This window comes from Nomascus leucogenys, chromosome 2 (genome assembly GCF_006542625.1).
Source record: "Nomascus leucogenys isolate Asia chromosome 2, Asia_NLE_v1, whole genome shotgun sequence".
Taxonomy (NCBI): domain Eukaryota; kingdom Metazoa; phylum Chordata; class Mammalia; order Primates; family Hylobatidae; genus Nomascus; species Nomascus leucogenys.
Window position 1 is genome coordinate 135607654 of NC_044382.1, and position 21168 is coordinate 135628821.

The 21168-nt window shown below is 38.3% G+C and overlaps 1 protein-coding gene across 1 annotated transcript in view; it reads left to right on the forward strand.

Moving 5' to 3' along the window:
• The first annotated feature begins 2077 nt into the window (after positions 1-2077).
• The window catches only part of CCDC192 (coiled-coil domain containing 192), a 234085-nt gene continuing 214994 nt past the window's right edge, over positions 2078-21168 (forward strand). The window contains exons 1-2 of the mRNA XM_030818403.1: positions 2078-2196; positions 7140-7191. Of these exons, the coding sequence (XP_030674263.1) occupies positions 2078-2196; positions 7140-7191 (171 nt within the window). The remainder of the gene's footprint in view (positions 2197-7139; positions 7192-21168) is intronic.

A 21168-nucleotide genomic window follows, 5' to 3' on the forward strand; every position in this document is an offset into this window, starting at 1 on the left:
GAAAAGATATATTTTTGATTGACTACAAGGTAAGTTTTTAAATTGTACGTAATAACCTACAAGATCCCCAATGAGCTTACAGCATTTTTTCGATTTAAAACAATGTTAACAGTGGAAGTGTCAATGATTTATATGTATTTCTAGAAGTTTTGTTAAAATACCTCTTTGTTTTCTTTACATTTAGAGGGGGAAAATGTAGTTTTTCTAAACTAAAGCTCAACTTTTAAAAATAAAATCATTTGAGTGACTTTCATAAGTACTTTTCCTTAATTATAAAAGAACAATACCATTAATTTTATTAGTTAGCATGCTTAGAATTCTGTAGGTCAATATGCCTTTAATGACCCAGCCAATTTCCTCAGCACCACCTTCTGAAATCCTTCCCATGCAGTATTTTTTTAAAGGAGAAATGGGAATGGAAAAGTCACTTTGTTTTTCAAGGACTTTTTGAAAGTCTGCTTTTGTACTAGCCATATCTCTCCACCTCTCTTTTTGATCAGCTAGATGTATGATAAGATTAATAACCATTACAAATAATTAGTGCCTACAGTGCCTTTCACCAGCCATTATTGAGATGACTTTTCTTTTATAAAATATTATGACTACAGCTACACAGTGGACATCTGGACATTCCTCTAAAATGCACTAAAGTGTAATCTACTCTGTGGGTTTTTTTTTTTTTTTTTTTTTTTAATGAGATGAGCTAAAGAAACAGAACAAAATGTTAGAGCTAGAAGGGATGACAGAAATAGTTCAAGTGGTTCTTTCTTTTTTTTCTTTTTTTCTTTCTTTTTTTTTTTTTTTTTGAGACTCGCTCTGTCGCCCAGGCTGGAGTGCAGTGGCGCCACCTTGGCTCACTGCAAGCTCCGCCTCCTGGGTTCACACCATTCTCCTGCCTCAGCCTCCCCAGTAGCTGGGACTACAGGTGCCCACCATCACACCCAGCTAATTTGGTTCTTTCTTAAAGTAACAAATCCAAAGCATAGAGAGGTAAGATGATTTCTGATCCCCAACAGGCTGCTAACTACATGCAAGGCCAATTGCTCAATCCTTGCCTTTCCACAACTACCCATTTAGTGTTGGCTTTTCTATCCAGAACAACAACTGCTCAATAGTACTTAATTTTATTCATAGGGTTGTTTTACCAAGGGGCTGGGTCACTTGAAGTTTTGTTGAAGAAGCAAATGCTAATTATACTCTTTAAGAGATCAGCCTTAACTATTCATTCCTGTTACTATTGTAGTTACTTGCTTTATAATGCTCTAACCCTAGAAACAAATTCTGTGATTAGAAACATTGCTGTCATGCCAGTCTAATTTATTTTAGGATGAGCAGTGTGACTAGGTTGGGTGAGTCCAGGACATACAGACCAAAATCCAGGAGTGATTCTGAGCTGTGGACTGCAGGGATCCTACCTGTACTTCCTGTCAGAGAAGAAAGTGAAGTGGATACAGGTTCACTTGGGTCTACAAATGCACTCAGGGAGAGATACAGCAACTGGCTGGGAGAAAGTAGCTGGTGTCTTTGGTCAAGCAACAGGGAAGATGGAGCAGCGGCTGCAGGTGAACAATGAGCAAAATACCAGCTAATCAGGCACAATGAATCACTTGTGCAATCCTGTGTTAGGAAAGAAGCTTTCATGAGAATATGGCCGCGTGGGGTCTTCTGTCTGGGGCCGATGCGTCCCAGGGAAAGCAGATCATCACAATAAGGGGTTGGTCTGTGGTGAAACCACTGATTGCCTGTAAACCAATGCATTTCTGGGTGTGCACCCCTCTCAGACAGCAGTGTGGCTGTTTCCTTAGCATTAGTTCTGGATGTAAACATGCCTTGGTTTGAGTACGAAACCACTGTTTCTGTTCCACTTTGAATGAGTTTTCCAGAAAAGATGACTATGTGGTGATTCTTCACCTATTCTCATGCCTGGATCTGATTTGTGAGATGTTTTGAGAGGTTACTGCGGCTTTGTAACCGAGATTTTTTTCTTTGGGAAGTTAACTGTCTTTTCCACAGCCATTGTGGTAGCCTAGCAACAAGGGACAGCAGAGCAATAGCAGGGATTCTAAAACTCTAAGGAATGATGCCTGTTGACTTCTGTCCCAGGGACAGGGGATCCCAGTGGGCCTGGCTTGAGATGGGACAATGCCATAGCAAGAAATCTTTGATCCCAGAGCCTGACACCCCAGAGAGAAGCAGGTGAGTTCCCAGCTCCTCTCATCCCAAAATAATTCATGGGAATTTCTGGATAAAGTAGCTTTCACTCAGTACTTCAAAGAAAATCTTTCTTTAAAGTCTGGGGAATAACAACAGTCAGACTTTTTATCCTTTCCTGGAGAGTGGCCACTTTCTTTGAAAGCTGCTGTCTTCCCAGATCATAGGGCATGGCCTGACACACAGTAGGGGTTCAATAAATATTTGTTGAGCAAATAAATTGTCCCTTACTTGGTCTTCTAAAAATCACGCACTCACCCACCCCAGCCATTTTACTGATGTGGGAACGGGGAGGGTATGAAGCCAGCCTTCTTTCAGTTGAAATGAAATGTCATCTTCACTATTCTCTTGCCAAGAGATGCACACACAAAAAGCTGGGTCATTCCTCCTCTACATGTTCCCCACATAAAAACCTAGATCAATGGTGGCTAGAAATATGGAAGTACAGTTCACTTCTCTAATTGATCTGCATTTAATTACTAGAAATTTTGCATTTTGACACCATACTCATTTCCCTTTCAAATGTGGAAATATCTTCCATTTATAATTTTCTTTTAAATCTTGAGTGAGAGGTGGCCACATCTCTGTAGCAGGAGCTACATCCTGTAAGGCAGTATCCTTATGGGATGTTCACATGCAACCATAGTTCTGCTTTTTAAAGTTTTTGTTTGTTTGTTTGTTTTTGAGACAAAGTCTCACTCTGTCATCCAGGCTGGAGTGCAATGGAGCGATCTTGGCTCACTGCAATTTCTGCCTCCGGGGTTCAAGTGATTTCTCCCACTTCAGCCTGCTGAGTAGCCGGGATTACAGGCATCTGCCATCATGCCCAGCTAATTTTTGTATTTTTGTAGAGACAGGATTTCACCATGTTGGCCAGGCTGGTCTTGAGCTCCTGACCTCAGGGGACCCGCCCACCTTGGCCTCCCAAAGTGCTGGGATTATAGGCGCGAGTCACCGCATCTGGCCTGCTTCGTTAGGTTTTAAAACGTATTTTCCTTATGTGAATGTGCGATCCTTCTTCTTATTTGCTTTTCATCTTGGGTCTATGGTCTGTGGATGATATGAGAAATTCACGAATCTAAGATTTTATGTAAAATGTTGTTTATTTGTGCAAAGGATTCCATAAGCCTCAAAAATTAAATAATCTATGGGAGGGAGTAAGACTTTATCCATTTATTAAAGCTAATGAAATTTAGCAAACACTCATTTTCTTTTATTTTCCCAGAACAAAGCAGCTAAAGAGATAACATATCAATATGTAGACAATTGGGGAGTTGAACATAAAGTTACCAAATGTAGGGAAAATGCCCTGTGATTAACAACTTTCAAATGAATAGCCCAGTGTACAATCAGCAGAAAAAACAAGTGAAAAGCTGGATTTTGCTCTCTCTGTAAATTATTGTTAGTATTTTTTACTCCTGGTGTATGGAGCTGAGGGTTCTGTGCAGGTAGAAAGCCAGGCTTTTGAGGCAGGAGACAGGGGAGTGTCACGCTATTCTTGTTGATCTGTAGGTGACTTCAGTTCAGCTTCTTCACTTCTAAGGAAGGAATAAACTGGTCCCTTGTGTCTTGTTTGCCTTCCCTTCTCCTTTCCCTTCCACTTTTCTCTTCTCATGCCCTTGAGACAGACCTTCTCCACAGTTTACATAAACTGAATGGGAACTTGCTCCTATGTTGTCTAAGTAAGGGAGAGTCAGGCCCTGGATGCAGTTAATCTAAGGAACAAAACAAAATTTTCCCAGGAAATCCTCTCCTATAAAAATTAAGTGCTCCATAGGTGTATTTCCTAACCCATTTTATTAGAATCATTTAGGCCAGGCGCGGTGGCTCATGCCTATAATCCCAGCACTTTGGGAGGCTGAGGCGGGCGTATCACAAGGTCAGGAGATCGAGACCATCCTGGCTAACACGGTGAAGCCCCATCTCTACTAAACAAAATACAAAAAATTAGCTGAGCGTGGTGGCAGGCATCTGTAGTCCCAGCTACTCAGGAGGCTGAGGCAGGAGAATGGCATGAACCCTGGAGGTGGAGCTTGCAGTGAGCCTAGATCGCGACACTGCACTCCAGCCTGGGCGACAGAGCGAGACTCTGTCTAAAATAAATAAATAAATAAGTAAATCATTTATTCACCCAGACTAATTGGTGACTAGTCCTCCAATTTGACATAAAGCATGGAGTAAAAAGTTTAGAAAGCAGATAGAATGACATTTCATTTAAAGGAAAGAAATTTCAATGTACTTATAACGCACTGAGAAATATGCCGTAGCATTACTCCCTGCCAATAGAAATTTAAAGAAGTTTTTCCAGGTTTTCAATGAACCCTGAAGTAAGAAAACAATGCAATAAAAACAAACTTTATAAACACATTTGTTAATTATATTTTGTCTTTATATCAAAGCTAATAGGCTTTCTAAAGCTTTCTTCCTCCCTTAATTATTGTACAACATGACTTCTCCTGTGTATGCTGGGTTACCATGGTTACTCTGAGGCCATGACTCATGACCTTTAAATATAATTGTCAGGCAGCCAAAGCTCTCATTTTTAAATCACCAGTTTTGTTTCAGGCATTATTATTTAAAAGTAGTCTCAAATTGTACTTTCTGTGATGCATTTGTGGCACATCTGAGTATGCACATAAGGGTATTGCACCTACATATTTTGTTTTGTTTGGTTTCATTCGGTGACTGAATATGACTTTCTTGCCCAGCATAAAAAACAAACGAAGCACAGTCCTTGTCCTCTATGAGGGTGTCACTGAGAAATGCACAACACAGGTAGAGAAATAATCACATACGTCATGAACCATAATAAGGGCTGCAAGAGGTGGATGTCCAAAACCTGTTCGTGGAATACAAAGGCAAGAAATACTTCTGCCTCTTCAGGGAGAGGCAGCATTTGAGTTATGGTGTAAGGAAATGTAAGATTTCAACAAGCAGAGAAGAGAGTATGAGTGTTCTGGCCAGAGGAAACAACTAAGAAAAGGACAAACACACACTCTGGACTATTAGGCCGTACAGTTGAGGGAAAACATCCGTTTGGTGAGTTTCACTGACAGAAGATGAAATTCGTTAGAGGGCTCAGTTTATTAAGATCCTTTAAAGCCATTTGTTGGTTTGTCCAGCAACTGTGATGACCAAGAGTTTGTTTTCCATTTCATGATAAAGAGGTGTTGTCAAGTAGAAAGTACCAAAATACTGTTTTTTTGGCTGATTTGGGTGTCGTGCAAGAAAAGCAATTACATCTCTTAGAGCCCCAGTGTCTCCTTCCACTAAGTGAGAACTTAATTAATTTTGTTCAGTAGTCACTGATTACCTTGCGAACATTTGTAAATGGTTTCAAATTTTTTGAAAAGTGAGTAAAAGAGAGAAATGTGCACAGAAATATGGAAATAAAACAATGTATTCACGAGGAAGATAGTGGGATAGAAAATAATAAAAGTACCTTGGGATTTAAAAGTAAGGCTTTATTGGCCGGGCGCAGTGGCTCATGCCTGTAATCCCAGCACTTTGGGAAACTGAGGTGGGTGGATCACGAGGTTAAGAGATTGAGACCATCCTGGCCAACATGGTGAAACCCTGTCTCTACCAAAAATACAAAAATTACCTAGGCGTGGTGGCATGCGCCTGTAATCCCAGTTACTCGGGAGGCTGAGGCAGGAGAATCACTTGAACCCGGGAAGCGGAGGCAGTGAGCCGAGATTGTGCCACTGCACTCCAACCTGGGCGACAGAGCAAGACTCCATCTCAGAAAAAAAAAAAAAAAAAAAAAGTAAGGCTTTATTGATTGGCAACAATAGAAAGGAATCTATTACATCTATGAGGTTTATTAGATAATTCATTTATTTATTCAACAAATATTTGTTGACCATCCTATCCTTCTTCAAGTTGCTGAGGGTAGAGTAACAAAAACAACAGAAAAAAATTCCTGTCTTCAATGAGTTTACATTTTCAGTTGGGAGATGACACAAAAAATATAATAAATAAGAAAACTATATAGTATGTTAGAATGTGGTAAATATCACAGAGAAAATAGTATGGTGATGAGGTGAGGGGTTAAATTTTAAATGAGATACATATGGTAGGTCCACTGAGGTGGTGACATTTGAGCAAAGACAAGAAGGAAGGAAGAGTAAGACAAGTGGATAGACTTAAAGAAAGTATCCAGGGCCCTTGGATGTGCTGGGAACTGAGTGAAGAAAGCATTTCAGAGAGAGAGTGATGAGTCATGTCAAAAGGTGTTAAGGCAAGTTGTGAAAAATAATCACTGGGTATAGGAATGCAGAGATCTCTGGTGAATTGGACAAGTGCTGTTTCTGTGGAGTGGTACTAGTAGTGGTACTAGTCTAATTGCAGTGGCTTTAGCAAAAAAGAAAGAAAACTAGAAGGGAAGGAATTGGAGACAGTGAGAATATCGTTTTGCTGTAACCTGAATTGCAAAAGAGGTCAGTATAATCAAGTGGAAACTATAAGTGGTAAGAAGGCTCTAGGCATGATAAACAACATGTTTATAAGCTAATGGAAATGATCCAGGAGATAGAGAGAGAAGAGAGAGGGAGAGAGAACAGTGTAGGAGACAAAGAATTCTCCACGTCTGCTGATTCTTAGGAGTTATGCTTTCCTCTCCCCACTTTTTTTTTTAGTTGAAATACAAGATTGTTCAGGTTTTCAGAACAGATTGTACTGTTCAGACTACTTATTCTCAAGAGAACCTTTAAAGGATATTTTATCTTCTGCGAGTAAAGTTTACATTCCACTATTTTTATTTCCCTTAGAAATGTCCAGAAATTGACATTTGGAGGAAATACTTTAGAAAATTTATTTTAAATGTTACAGTGTAATGATCTATTCATTGTAGGTGCGGGGGTGTGTGTGTGCACATGAGTGCCTGAAATAAAATTTTGGAATTCTAAACGTTGACTTTTTTTCAGCATGACATCTGGAAGTTTAGAGTCAGATACACAACAAGAAAACAAAGTATCGGTAAGAAATGAAGTTTGTATGAATTCTTTATTTAAAAAAAATCATTATAGGTAATGAAACTAACTTCTTTAATTAATATTGAGGTTTTCTTGATATTGTTTAGTTTTCACATTTTACTAGTAAAGATTTTAGAAATAAAACGTAGAAAATTGTTTTCCAAGTAGGCGATTGATGTAAAGTGGGGTGGTGTGGTAACTATGGGATGTTACTGGGGCTTTGGAAAAGTTAGGTGTGATGTGGCACGGCCTTTCTTATTTTGACATGTAATAAATGCCACACTGCTCTCTGTGGCCCTACAATACTATAGACATCCTGGGCTATTTTTGAAGTGTCAGCTTGTGTATGAGGAAATCCTGGAATTCACACATGAATGACACACATTGGGTACAACACAGTATTTGGTTTAACTAGACTTAGGTTTAAATCACAGTCTATTCCAGATATATCTATTTTTATTCTCTTTCAAGTCGCTGTGACCTTTGAAGGCTTCTTACACCATGAGCTCCATTATGTCTTGGTAAAGCTGGGTCCTTTCTACCTAAGCACCACTGAGTCTCTCCCTAGGCCTCCAGTGAAACTGTGGGTTGCTGAGAGGTGCTGGAGCTAGGTGATGGGTATACAGAAGATCATTATACCAATTCTCTACTTTTATGTAAGTTTGAGGATTTTTCTTTAAAAAGAAAAAATTAGCTATCTATATTTCCCTTAATCTCCTTTGATTCAGGTTGAAGACCCTCTGGACTCCAGCAGAGATATTTCTGGAACAATCTTTTCAGCTCTAATATAGAGGCAGTGTAGTATGGAGAAAAATTACAGACTAGGAATCAAGACTTGGGATGAGGCCAAAATTTGCCATCTCCAACCTGTGTGATGATAGCCAAGTCATTTAAGCTCTCCAAGCTTTATTTTTCATCTGTGGAATAAAGATAATGAGACTAAACTAGTCTACTTCAAATAAGATTTTTGGGATGTGAAAATGGTTAAGTGCCTGAGAGTGTACAGGAGCATGGTTATTCAGAATTGATAGCATTCCACTGGGCTTCCCTGTGGGCCAGGGAACTTTGTTCTTTAATTTCTCTATTTCTTTCTGGATTCAGCAGTTCTGGCCTACCACTCCCTTGCAATCCCAGCATCACTAGCTGTATTAGTTTGTTCTCGCACCACTATAAAGAAATACCTGAGACTGGGTAATTTATAAAGAAAAGACATTTAATTGGCTTGCGGTTCTGCAGGCTGTATGGGAAGTGTAGTGGCTTCAGCTTCTGCTTCTGGGGAGGCCTTAGGAAGCTTCCAATTATGGCAGAAGGCAAAGGGGTGGCGAGGCATCTCACACAGTGGGAGCAGGAGCGAGCGAGCGAGAGAGAGAGAGGACCAATGCTACACACTTTTTAGCAACCAAATCTCCTGAAAACTCACTCACCATCATGAGAACAGCACCAAGGCACCAAGGGGATGGTTCTAAACCATTCATGAGAAACTGCCTCTATGATCCAATCACCTTCCACCAGGCGTCCTCCTCCAACACTGGGAATTATAATTCAACATGAGATTTGGACAGGGACACAGATCCAAACCTTATCACCAGCTAAGAATAATTGATTCTCTTGTGAGTGATATATGTAGAATCTCACTTCTGTACAATTATTTTTGATCATAAAATGTTAACATCTCTCTTCTCAGTGTAGTTCATTTTACCTGGTCCTAGACAAACTGGACATAGCTCTCAAATTTATAATAATTTTCAGAAAGAGAGTTTCTCTTGAAGAAATATTAGCCAAAGGCAAATCAAATTAGTTTGGTTTCAATTAAAAATGTATTTTCTAACTCTAATGATAATTTAATCTTATGTTGCTTGTTTTTAGCTAAGAAAACCTGATAATGAAGTTTTGCTTCATTTAATGGAGCTGTTTATGATACTGCTGCCCAAAGAGTGTCCCTCACTGGACCATATGAAAACAATTTTTCTCTGGTTGGTGGGGACCCTTGAATTTGGGACGTGGGAATCTTCAGGGAACCAATTTCTACTTAACTGCCTTGTCTTCTAAGGATGCTAATCAACCAGCACCCTAGAGGTAACCCTCTCATGGGCGGTATCTACACTGAAAAGGACAAGGTGCCAATTACCTACTACCTTTAGGATTTCTGCCAAAGGCTTCAATTGGCTTCCTGGAGTTCAGAATCCATCCCCTTCCAATTTACATTGGGCAAGCTTGGGATCCCTGGGGCTTGAAGGAATTGGTTGTGCTTCAGTTTCTGATTTTTTAAAAAATATTTCTAAAGAAATACATTTAGCTGGAGGGAGTTGGGATTAGAGACCTCAAAGTGGTGGGGATATCCATGATTACTGCTGCCTCCTTCCACAACACAATCTCTTTTGAGTCATGGAACTCACAGAGCACAGAACTCAGCAGAATGGATTCTGCTGTGAACCATGAGGAACCAAACTGCAGGTGGATCTCAGTTGCCTCTTTTAAATAATTGCTTTTAGTTTTGGTCAAGAAGACAGAGATGAGAAAATCTTTTCATGAAGTTTTCTTGACCACCAAGCAGAATTAACCCCGCTCTCTCTGCCTTTGTGTCTTGGTGGTTCTTTATTTGCTTTTACTGCAAAGATTCTCTGAATCTACTTTGACTTTTGAACTCTGTTGGTAAACTGTGCATTCCTAGAGAAAGGACTGAGCTTTATTAGTCTCTGGGACAAAATTTCAGACATCGAAATGGCTCTCAATCGATATCATTTGAAATAAAACAAACAGACTGAGCTCCAGGCATAGTAGCAGGTGATTGAAATTCCGTGTCCCTCTGAATCCATAGAGCAGCCCATGAGGGTGGTGTCTGGCATCATCATTGTTATATTGATAATTTTCTTCCTATTGTTATTATTACCAATTTAGAAATTAAGAAATTGAGATTTGGGGAGATTCAAGGAGCTCCAGATGTGAAGTGATCAAAGAATATGTGTTTACTTTATCACAGGAACCTGATGGGATAATCCAGTAAGACTTTGTTTAAATCCACTCTCGGGTGCCAGGTAGTCCCCATTTATCTCAACCCTATCTATTCCTTGGGCCTGCTGGAGAATTAGAATGTTATATAAACTATTGCTTTTGCTGCATTTTAACATCTTCTGACAGAATAGCTAGTGCATATAAATTATCTCACTTGAAACTGTTTAGGAAATAAAAATTCTACTGCAAGAAGGGTTGGCCTAAATAGGATCAGGACTGCTCCCTCTAAACTATTTCTGAGATCTAGACACATAGAAATGAGCAATGTAAAACATATAATGTCATTGGTTATGTGGAGTGGCACATCTAAAAGTAAGACTACAGGTGTTAATTCATTAGCTCTAGAATATATATAAAGTATTTTACTCAGTGTGCAAAACTAGGCTTATTATAAAATCCTGTAAGCCCTTTAGCTTTCAAATAGTAATTTAGTGATGACTTTATTAAAGAATCACTATTTTAAGTGCCAAAGATATGAAAGCACTTTTTGGTTTTTAATTTGTAAGATCAAATAATAGCCCACTACATAGGAAGTCAGCTTTACAAAGTGACCTTAAAGTAGCTAAAAGATATTATGTTTGATAATTTGGGGAAAGCAAGCAGTGTCTTAGTTGTGTCAAATTATATAAATTCTGTTCTTCTTTTAATACTTAGTGTAATATACTATTAGTTTTGCTGGAAACATACATTTGGTCATATTTCTGGTACCTATAAATTTTAACATTCTAAGATGACTTTCAAAAGATTCTTTCCTTTGATGAGCAAACTTTCAAATCGTTAATGAATCAAGGTTATCAATATATCATTTGTGTTTTAAATAAGTGATTTAAAGGAGATATCACTGTTTATTGTTAAGATGAAAACAATATAAAATTGTACATGTATCTGTATTTAAATAAAGATTTGTTGCTGTTCTGGGAAATAGGTTAATTTTTTTACCACTCTAATAGGTAAGAAATTACATCTCAAAACTCTTTGTTTTGCCTCTCCTTTCTTTCTCTCTTTCAGCTTTACTAAGGCATAATTGACACATTTAAAGTATACAAGTTGATGAGTTTTGATATCATGTGAAGCTACTACCACAATCAGGATAATGAGCCTATCTACCACCCTCAAAAGTTACTCATGCGCCTTAGGAATTCCCCCACCTGCCTCTCCCCACCTGCCCACACCCCTCAAGCATTTCCTTGTGATTTTTATAAATGGAGACATACAGAATGTACCCTTTTGTACTGCTTTCTTTCACTTGGAAAAATTGTTTTGAAATTTATCCATGTTGTAGTGTGTATCAATAACTCATTTTTATTGCAGAATAGTTTCCCATTTTATTGGAGGTACCAATTTGTTTATCCCTGCTACAGACTGGATATGGTTTGTTTGCCCCCATCAAATCTCATGTTGAACTTTGATCTCCAGTGTTAGAGGGAGTTCTAATGGGAGGTGTTTGGGTCATGGGGGTGGATCCCTCATGAATAGATTAACATCCTCCCTTGGGGGTGAGTTCTCAATAAGCTGATTGTTAAAAAGAGTCTGGCACCTGCCTGCGTTGTCTCCTTGCTTCCTGTCTCACCCTGTGATAATCTGCACATTCCTGCTCCTTCCACCATTAGTGGAAGCAGTCTGAGATCCTCCAGAAACTAAGCAGATGCTGACACCATGCTTCTTGTACAGCCTACAGATCCATCAGCCAAATAAACCTCTTTTCTTTTCAAATTACCCAGTCTCAGATATTCTTTTATAGCAACACACAACAGACTAAAACAATCCTTTGTCTGTTGACTGACATTTAGATTATTTCCAGTTTTAGGCTCTGAAAAATAAGGCTTCTATGAATATTCATGCATGAGTCTTTGTATAGACATATGCTTTCTTTCCTCTTGGGAAAATACACAAGACTGGAATGGTAGAGTCATATGGTAGGTGTACCTTTAACTTTTAAAAAACCTGCTAACCTGTTTTCCAAAGTCATTGTATCATTTAACATCCCCACCAGCGATGCATGAAAATTTTAGTTCATCTACATTCTTTGCAACCCTATGAAGGTCAGCCTTTAAAATTTTAGTCATTCTGTGGCTGGGTACAGTGGCTCACGCCTGTAATCCCAGCACTTTGGGAGGCCAAGGTGGGCAGATCACCTGTGGTCGGGAGTTCGAGACCAGCCTGACCAACATGGAGAAAAGCTGTCTCTACTAAAAATACAAAATTAGCCGGGCATGGTGGTGCATGCCTGTAATCCCAGCTACTCGGGAGACTGAGGCAGGAGAATCACTTGAATCCGGGAGGCAGAGGTTGCGGTGTGCCGAGATCACACCATTGGACTCCAGCCTGGGCAACGACAGAGAAACTCCGTCTCAAAAAAAAAAAAAAAAATTTAGTCATTCTAATAGGTTTAGTTATAACTCGTTGTGGTTTTAATTTGCATTTCCTTAATAGCTAATGGTGTTGAGCAACTTTTCACTTGCTTGTTTGCCATCCTTCAATCTTATTTAGTGAAGTATTTATTCAAGCCTTTTGTCCATTTTCAAGTTGTGTTAATTTCTTATTTGATAATGAGAGTTTAAAAAAATATAATTTGGATGTAAGGAATTTTTCATATATATTTTGCAAGTATTTTCTCCTGTCTGTACTTGGTCTCGTAATTCTCTTAGTAATGTCTGTAGATAAACAGAAGTTTTTCATTTTGATGATATCTAATTTATCAATTTGTATTTTCATGGACCATGCTTTTGACATCTGATGTAAAAAAATCTTTGCCCGAGGTTACAAATATTTCTCCTAATTTTTATTCTAGGAATGTTATACTTTTAGGGATTTTTTCCTGTTGTTTTCATCTTTTAAAAAGTAATTGACACATAATAATTGTACATATTTATGGGGTACAGTGTGATGTTTTAATATGTGTATATAATGTGTAGTGATCAAATTAGGATAATTAGCATATCTATTACCTCAGACATTTATAATTTCTTTGCTAAAAACATTAAAAAACCTCTTTTCTAGCTATTTTGAAATATACAAATGTATTATTGTTAACTGTAGTTACTCTGCTTTGCAGTGGAACACTAGAACTTATTCCTCCTATCTAGCTATAACTTTGTATTTATCCGCCTATACCACCATCTCCCCAATCTTCTTCAGCCTCTGGTAACCGCTATTTTACTCTCTCTTTCTATGAAATCGATTTTTTTAGATTCCACATATAAGTAAGATTATGCAGTATTTGTCTTTCTGTGTCTGGCTTATTTCACTTATCATGATGTCCTCCAGGTCCACCTATGTTACTGCAAATGACACAATTTCAGTCTTTTTGTGGCTGAATAGTATTCTGTTGTGTAAATAGATCACATTTTCTTTAGTCACTCATCCATTGATGGATACTTAGTTGGACTTAATATCTCTGCTATTGTGAATAGTGCTGCAATAAACATGAGTGTGCAGATATCTCTTTGACATACTAATTTCATTTCCTTTGGATATAGACCAAGTAGTGGGGCTACTGGATCACAGGGTAGTTTATTTATTTATTTATTTTTAGACAGAATCTCACTGTGTCACCCAGGCTAGAGTGCAGTGGTGTAGTCTTGGCTCACTGCAACCTCTGCCTCCCAGATTAGTCCCAAACAACTTCAGGCTTGTGGAAGTAAAATCATATTATGTGCCTGGGAAAAGTTTTAGAACTATCTTGTGACCAGAAAATTATAGCAATATAAAGCTAGACAAAAAACAAAAACAAAAACAAAACAAAACAAAAAAAAAACAAAAAAAAACACAGAATTAAACCTAAGAAGGAAGAATTATCTCCAGAAGTTCTCACTTTAATAATAAGTGCTATTTAACTTGAGAGCAGAGGCCATAAAAAAGATCTTAGTGATTTAAAATGAGGTTGGCCAAATATCTGGGAAGTGTCCTTTAGAAAATGATCCTTCACAAACAACTGGGCAAGACGACCTATTTCGTTTTTAATTTATATGATAGTACAAATGTATAAGGTCCTGTCTTCATGCATTTTTTAAATTTTTTTAAATGTCAACAGACAAAGAAATTTAGAAAACATGTGTCGCTGAAACAGATTGTTTACAGACAGAATGTTTTTCAGAATTTCCCCAAGAGGCACCAGTGGTGCAAAGAACCTCTATAAATGGAAGCATTTGAGTGTCTCCAAATTTGTTTCATCAGATACCCATGACATTTTTTTTCTCCATTTGGCTTCTTCAAATGGCAAAAAGTTCCTAACAACTGGCATAATTTGAGGAAGGCATACTAATTTGTGCTGTGTAGTGCTGGCACATTTTATTCCCTATGAGGGTGTTGAGGAGTTTGTATGTATAGAAGGAAGGGAATTTGGTAATGTGAAAAAGGGAGAGAAATATATATCCTTAGAGTTTAAGGGTTACTCTGTACTAACATTTTGAATAAAATCAGATTTTATGTGCAACTTGCTCATCCTCTGGAAACTGAATGTTTAGATCAGGGAAGACTGGGCAAGGGTAAGCAAGTTTTGAGGATCATCTTGTTAAAAATATTTAAAAATTTTTAATTGTTATGGGTACACAGTAAGTGTATATATCTACGGGGTACATGAGATGAAATATTTTGATACAGGCATAAATATATAATAATCACAACAGGATAAATGGGTACCCATCACCTCAAGCATTTATATTTCATTTGTGTTACAAACAATCCTATTATACTCTTTTAGTTATTTTTAAATGTACAATAAGTTATTGTTGACTGTACTCACCCTGTTGTGCTATCAAATACTAGATCTTATTCATTTTCTCTAACTACATTTTTGTACCCATTAACCATCCTCACTTCCATCTTCTGTTAGCCATCCTTCCACTTTTTATCTCCATGGATTCAATTGTTTTAATTTTTAGCTCTTTATCCACAGACCCCTTCCAGCTTCTGTTAGCCATCCTTCCATTTTTTATCTCCATGGATTCAATTGTTTTAATTTTTAGCTCCCCAAAATGAGTGAGAGCATGCAAAGTTTGTCTTTCTTGACAGGTTTATTTCACTTAACATAATGTCCTCCAGTTTCATCCATATTGTTGAAAAGGACAGGATATCGTTCTTTTATATGGCTGACTAGTACACCATTGTGTACATCTACCACATTTTCTTTTTTTATTCATCCGTTGATAGACACTTAGACTGCTTCCAAATCCTGGCTATTGTGACTAGTGCTGCAATAAACATGGGAGTGCAGGTATCTCTTCAATATGCTTATTTCCTTTATATATATATATATATAAAGCAGTGGGATTGCTGAATCATGTGGTAGCTCTATTTTTAGTTTTCTTGAGAAACCTCCTGTATTAGTCCATTCTCACATTGCTCTAAAGAACTACCTGAGACTGGGTAATTTATAAAAAAAAAGAGGATGAACTGGCTCAGGGTTCTGCTCATGGTTCTACAGAAAGCATGGCTGGGAGGCCTCAGAAAACTTATAATCATGGTGGAAGTTGAAGAAGAAGGAGGCACGTCTCGCATGGCCAGACCAGGAGGAAGAGAGAGAGGGGGGAGGTGACATATGCTTTTTAAACAACCAGATCTCATGAGAACTCACTCACTATCATGAGAACAGCAAGGGGTATGTCCACCCCCTTGATCCAATAGTCTCCCACCAGACTCTTCCTCCAACATTGGGGATCACAATTCAACATGAGATTTGTGCTGGGACACAAACTCAGACCATATCATTTCACCCTCACCCTCCCAAATCTCATGTCCTTCTCACATTGCAAAATACAATTAACCTTTCTCAACAATCTCCCAAGTCTTAAATAATTTCAGCATTAACTCAAAAGTCTACAGTCCAAAGTATCTTCTGAGACAAGATAAGTCACTTCTGCCTATGAGTATGTAAAATCAAAACCAGTTAGTTACTTCCAAGATACAATGGGGGTACTGGCATTGGGCAAATACTCCTATTCTAAAAGGGAAAAATCAGCCCAAACAAAGGGGCTAAAGGCCCCATGCAAGTCCAAAACTCAGCAGGGCACTCATTCAATCTTAAAGCTCCAGAATGATTTCCTTTGACTCCATGTTTCACATCCTGGCAACACTGATGAAATGGGCAGAATCCCAAGGCCTTGGGTAGCTCTGCCCCTGTGGTTCTGCCGAGGACAGCCCCCATGGCTGCTTTCATGGGCTGGCATTGAGTGTGCCTGCAGCTTTTCCAGGTGCACGATGCAAGCTGTTGGTGGATCTACCATGCTGGGGTCTGGTGGATGGTGGCTCTCTTCAAAGAGCTCCACTAGGCAGTGCCCCATTGGGGACTCTGTATGTAGGCTCCAACCCCATATTTCTCTTCCACACTGTCCTAGTAGAGGTTCTCCATGAGGGCTTTGGCCCTGCAGCAGACTTCTGCCTGGACATTCAGGCCTTTCCATACATTCTCTGAAATCTAGGCAGAGGCTCCTAAGCCTCAACTCTCACATTCTGCACCCATAGGCTTAACACCACATGGAAGCCTCCAAGGCTTACAACTTGTACCCTCTGAAACAACAGGGTGAGCTGTATCTTGGGACCTTTAAGATACAGACCTTAAGATGGCTGGGCCTGGAATGGCTATAATGCATGGCGCCATGTCCTGAGGCTGTACAGAGCAGCAGGACCCTGGGCCTGGCCACAAAACCATTCTTCCTTCCTTGGCCTCCAGGCCTATGATGGGAGGGGCTGACGTGAAGTTCTCTGAAATGTCTTCGAGGTCTTTTCCCCATTATCTTGACTATCCACATTTGGCTCCTCTTTACATATGCAAATTTCTGTAGCTGGCTTGAATTTCTCCACAGAAAATGGGTTTTTCTTTTCTACTACATGTCTGGGCTGCAAATTTTCCAAACTTTTACACACTGCTTCCCTTTTAGATATTATTTTCAGTTTCAGATCATTTCTTTGCTCATGCATATGACCATATGCTGTTACAACCAGCCAGCGCATATCTTGAATGCTTTGCTGCTTAGAAATTTCTTCCACCAGATACCCTAAATCATCTCTCTCATGTTCAACATTGTACATATTCCCAGAGCAGAGGCAAAATGCCTCCCGCTTCTTTGCTAAAACATAAGAAAAGTGACCTTACTCCAGTTCTCAATAAGTTCCTTATCTCCATCTCAGACCACCTCAGCCTGACGTCATTGTCTATATCACTATCAGGATTTTGGTCACAACCATTCAACAAGTCTCTAGGAGTTCCAAACTTTCCTTCATCTTTCTGTCTTGTTCTGAGCCCTCCAAACTCTTCTAACCTATGCCCATTACTGAGTCCCAAAGCTGCTTCCACATTTTCAGGTATCTTTATAGCAATGCCCCACTCCCAGTATCAATTTTCTGTATTAGTCCATTCTCAAATTGCTATAAAGAACTACCTGAGACTGAGTAATTTATAGATAAAAGAGGTTTGATTGGCTCATGGTTCCACAAGCTGTACAGGAAGCATGGCTGTGGAGGCCTCAGGAAACTTGCAATCATAGTACAAGGCAAAGGAGAAGGAGGCATGTCTCATGTGGCTGGAGCAGGAAGAAGAGAGAAAGGGGGGAGGTGTCACACACTTTTAAACAACCAGATCTCGTGAGAACTCACTCATTATCATGTGAACTGCAAAGGGGAGTAAGCCCCAATGATCCAATCACCCCCCACTAGGCTCCTCCTCCAACACTGGGGTTACAATTCAACATGAGACTTGGGTGGGGATACAAATTCAAACCATATCACCTCCATACTGTTCTTTATAGTAGCTGTACTAATTTACATTTCCACCAACAGTGTATGAGGGTTTCCTTTTCTCCACAACCCTGCCAGCATTTGTCATTGTCTGTCTTTTGGATAAAGACCATTTTAACTGGGGTGAGATGATATCTTATGTAGTTTTGATTTGCGTTTCTCTGATGATCAGTGATGTCAAGCACTTCTTCATATGGCTGTTTGCCATTTGTATGTCTTCTTTTGAGGAATGTCTATTAGGATCTTTTGCTCATTTTTAATTAGAGTATTAGTTTTTTTTACTATTGTTTGAGCTCCTTACATATCCTGGCTATGAATCCCTTGTCAGATGGGTAGTTTGCAAATATTTTCTCCCATTTGTGGGTTGTTTCTTCACTTTGTTGATTATTTCCTTTGCTATACAGAAGCTTTTTAACTTCATGGGATCCCATTTGTCAATTTTTGCTTTGGTTCCCTCTGCTTATGGAGTATTACTCAAGAAATATTTGCCCAGAACAATGTCCTGGAGCATTTCCTCAATGTTTTATTTTAGTAGTTTCATAGTTGAGGTCTTAGATTTAAGTCTTTCATCCATTTTGATTTCATTTTTGTATATGGCAAAACATAGGGGTCTAGTTTCATTCTTCTCCATATGGATATCCAGTTTTCCCAGCACCATTTATTGAAGAGACTGTCCCTTCTCCAATGTGTGTTCTTGGCACCTTTGTCAAAAATGAGTTTACTGTAGATGTATGAATTTATTTCTGGGTTCTCTATTTTGCTCCATTGGTCTGTTTTCACTTTTGTGCCAGTATCATGCTATTTTGGTTACTATAGCTCTGTGGTATAATTTGAAGTCAGGTAATGTGATTCCTCCAGTTTTGTTCTTTTTGCTCAGGGTATCTTTGGCTATTCTGGGTCTTTTATGGTTCCATACAAATCTTGGATTTTTTTTTTTTAATTCTGAGAAGAATTTCATTGGCATTTTGTTAGAGATTGCATTGAATCTGTACATTGCTTTGGGCAGTATGGACATTTTAAAAATATTTATTCTTCCAGACCATGAACATGGAATGTTGTTTCCTTTTTTTGGTATCCTCTTCAATTTCTTGCATTAATGTTTTATAGTTTTCATTGTAGAAATCTTTCATTTATTTGGCTAAGTTTATTCCTGGGTATTTTATTTTATTTTTATCTCTTGTAAATGGAATTACTTTCTTGATTTCTTTTTCAGGTTGTTTGCTGTTGGCATATACAAATGTTACTGATTTTTGTATGTTGATTTTGTATTCTACAACTTTACTAAATTTGTTTATCCATTTTAACAGCTATTTTTTATGAAGTCTTTAGGTTTTTCCAAACATAAGATCATATTATCTGCAAACAAGGATAATTTGACTTCTTCCTTTCCAATTTGGATGCTCTCTATTTCATTCTCATCTCACTGCTCTAGTACTATGTGGAATAACTGGTGAAAATGAAGAGACCATCAAAATTAATCAGTCTGACTTTGAAAGCACACTTCAATTGCTATGATCTGAAGAAAATTACTTTTCAAAACTGTTTAAAATTTCCTTAAGAGAAGCTATCCTTTGAAGGGGTTAGGACAGTTACTCAGTCTAGCTTTTCCCTTTGAGAGGCTTTCTCTGGATACTTGGGGAAGTTGGCAGAGAGTGCAGGTGGCAGCAGGGTAAATAGCACAAGGATGCAGCCTCTCAGGAAGAAAGTCTCACCTCTGGCTGCCCTCGGTCTCCCCAGGCAGATTGCGTAACATCAGCTTAATTTATTTTGATAGTTTTGGTAAACTGAAATTTGCTGCTGGAAATAATAGCCCCAGGTCTTCATGTCAATAGCTAACCTGTTTATGTTAGATCAGGTATCAGAGTCCATTGGTTATTTTGAAATACATTAAAATATTTCAATCAATGTGGTGTACTATCTGTACTTAGGTTCAGAGAAATGGAGGGTTTTTCTAAGTTTGATTAGAGCTTGCTTCTTCAAGAAGTTGATTGAATGAGGTTATGCATTAACACAGAAAGATGACAAGATAATTTGGATTCTGAAAATTCTGTATCTCATAAGAAAATTTATCACTTACCATTTTTTCAACTCATTTAAGAAGTATTTCCAAATACTCAAAGTGGTTGAAAAATATTTATAATGTTTATTACAATATAATATCCTTCATATATTAAGGTCTTGCCTCAAATGCCTAAGGAGAATGCTATAAATTCTAGAACAACCTGCTTTCTCTAGGGCCTATTTCTACCTGCAATCTTCCTTAAAATAGAAATATCTGTGTCTGTGGTGACTACATTCTGAATCCTATTAATCTTTTTCTTCCAAATTATAGCAGCATTGAGTTTTTGCCTCCTTATGTGTTTTTACATTCTTTTCTGACAATTATGTTATTGAAAATCTAGAAAGAAGTCTTCCATAGTACTTGCTTTGTGATCACTCATCATGTAATGCTCAAATCCAAATGTACTAAATGGCTGGAATTGGTTTGTGGTTTAAAAAAAAGTCTAGGCCAGGCACGGTGGCTCATGCCTGTAATCCCAGCACTTTCGGAGGCTGAGGCGGGTGGATCATGAGGTCAACAGATCAAGATCGTCCTGGCCAACATGGGGAAACCCCGTCTCTACTAAGAATACAAAAATTAGCTGGGTGTGGTGGCAAGCACCTGTAGTCCTAGCTACCCGGGAGGCTGAGGCAGCAGAATCGCTTGAACCTGGGAGGCGGAGGTTGCAGTGAGCCAAGATAGTGCTACTGCACTGCAGCCTGGTGACAGAGTGAGACTCCGTCTCAAAAAAAAGAGAAAAAAAGAAAAGTCTAGTACCTGCAAGGTAAGTTTCAAATATTCAAGTACTTACCCCTATATATACTAGGAAAATAGTATCATCATTCACCATCTCAACTAAAGAAATCCATCTAAATTTTTTTATTTTTTAAGTCATTTTTCAAATAATTTACAGAAGGATAAAGGCATAATAGAAAAACTGATTAGAAATTTTAATAAAAGTTAAACATAGCAAAACTCTTTATATCAAATAAAAAATTTGGCACACAAACATTATAAAAGATAAAAGAATATTATCATATATTCAATTACCAAAAGAGGAAAGTCCAAATTCTTGTTGCAAACTATGGTGTGATACAGTCTGTCCTGTATGAAGTACCCTATTTTCTTTATTTTCCGTAGAGACAGGTTGTTTACTCATTGATTCATGAATTTGAGGAAATTTGTTAAAGTTTG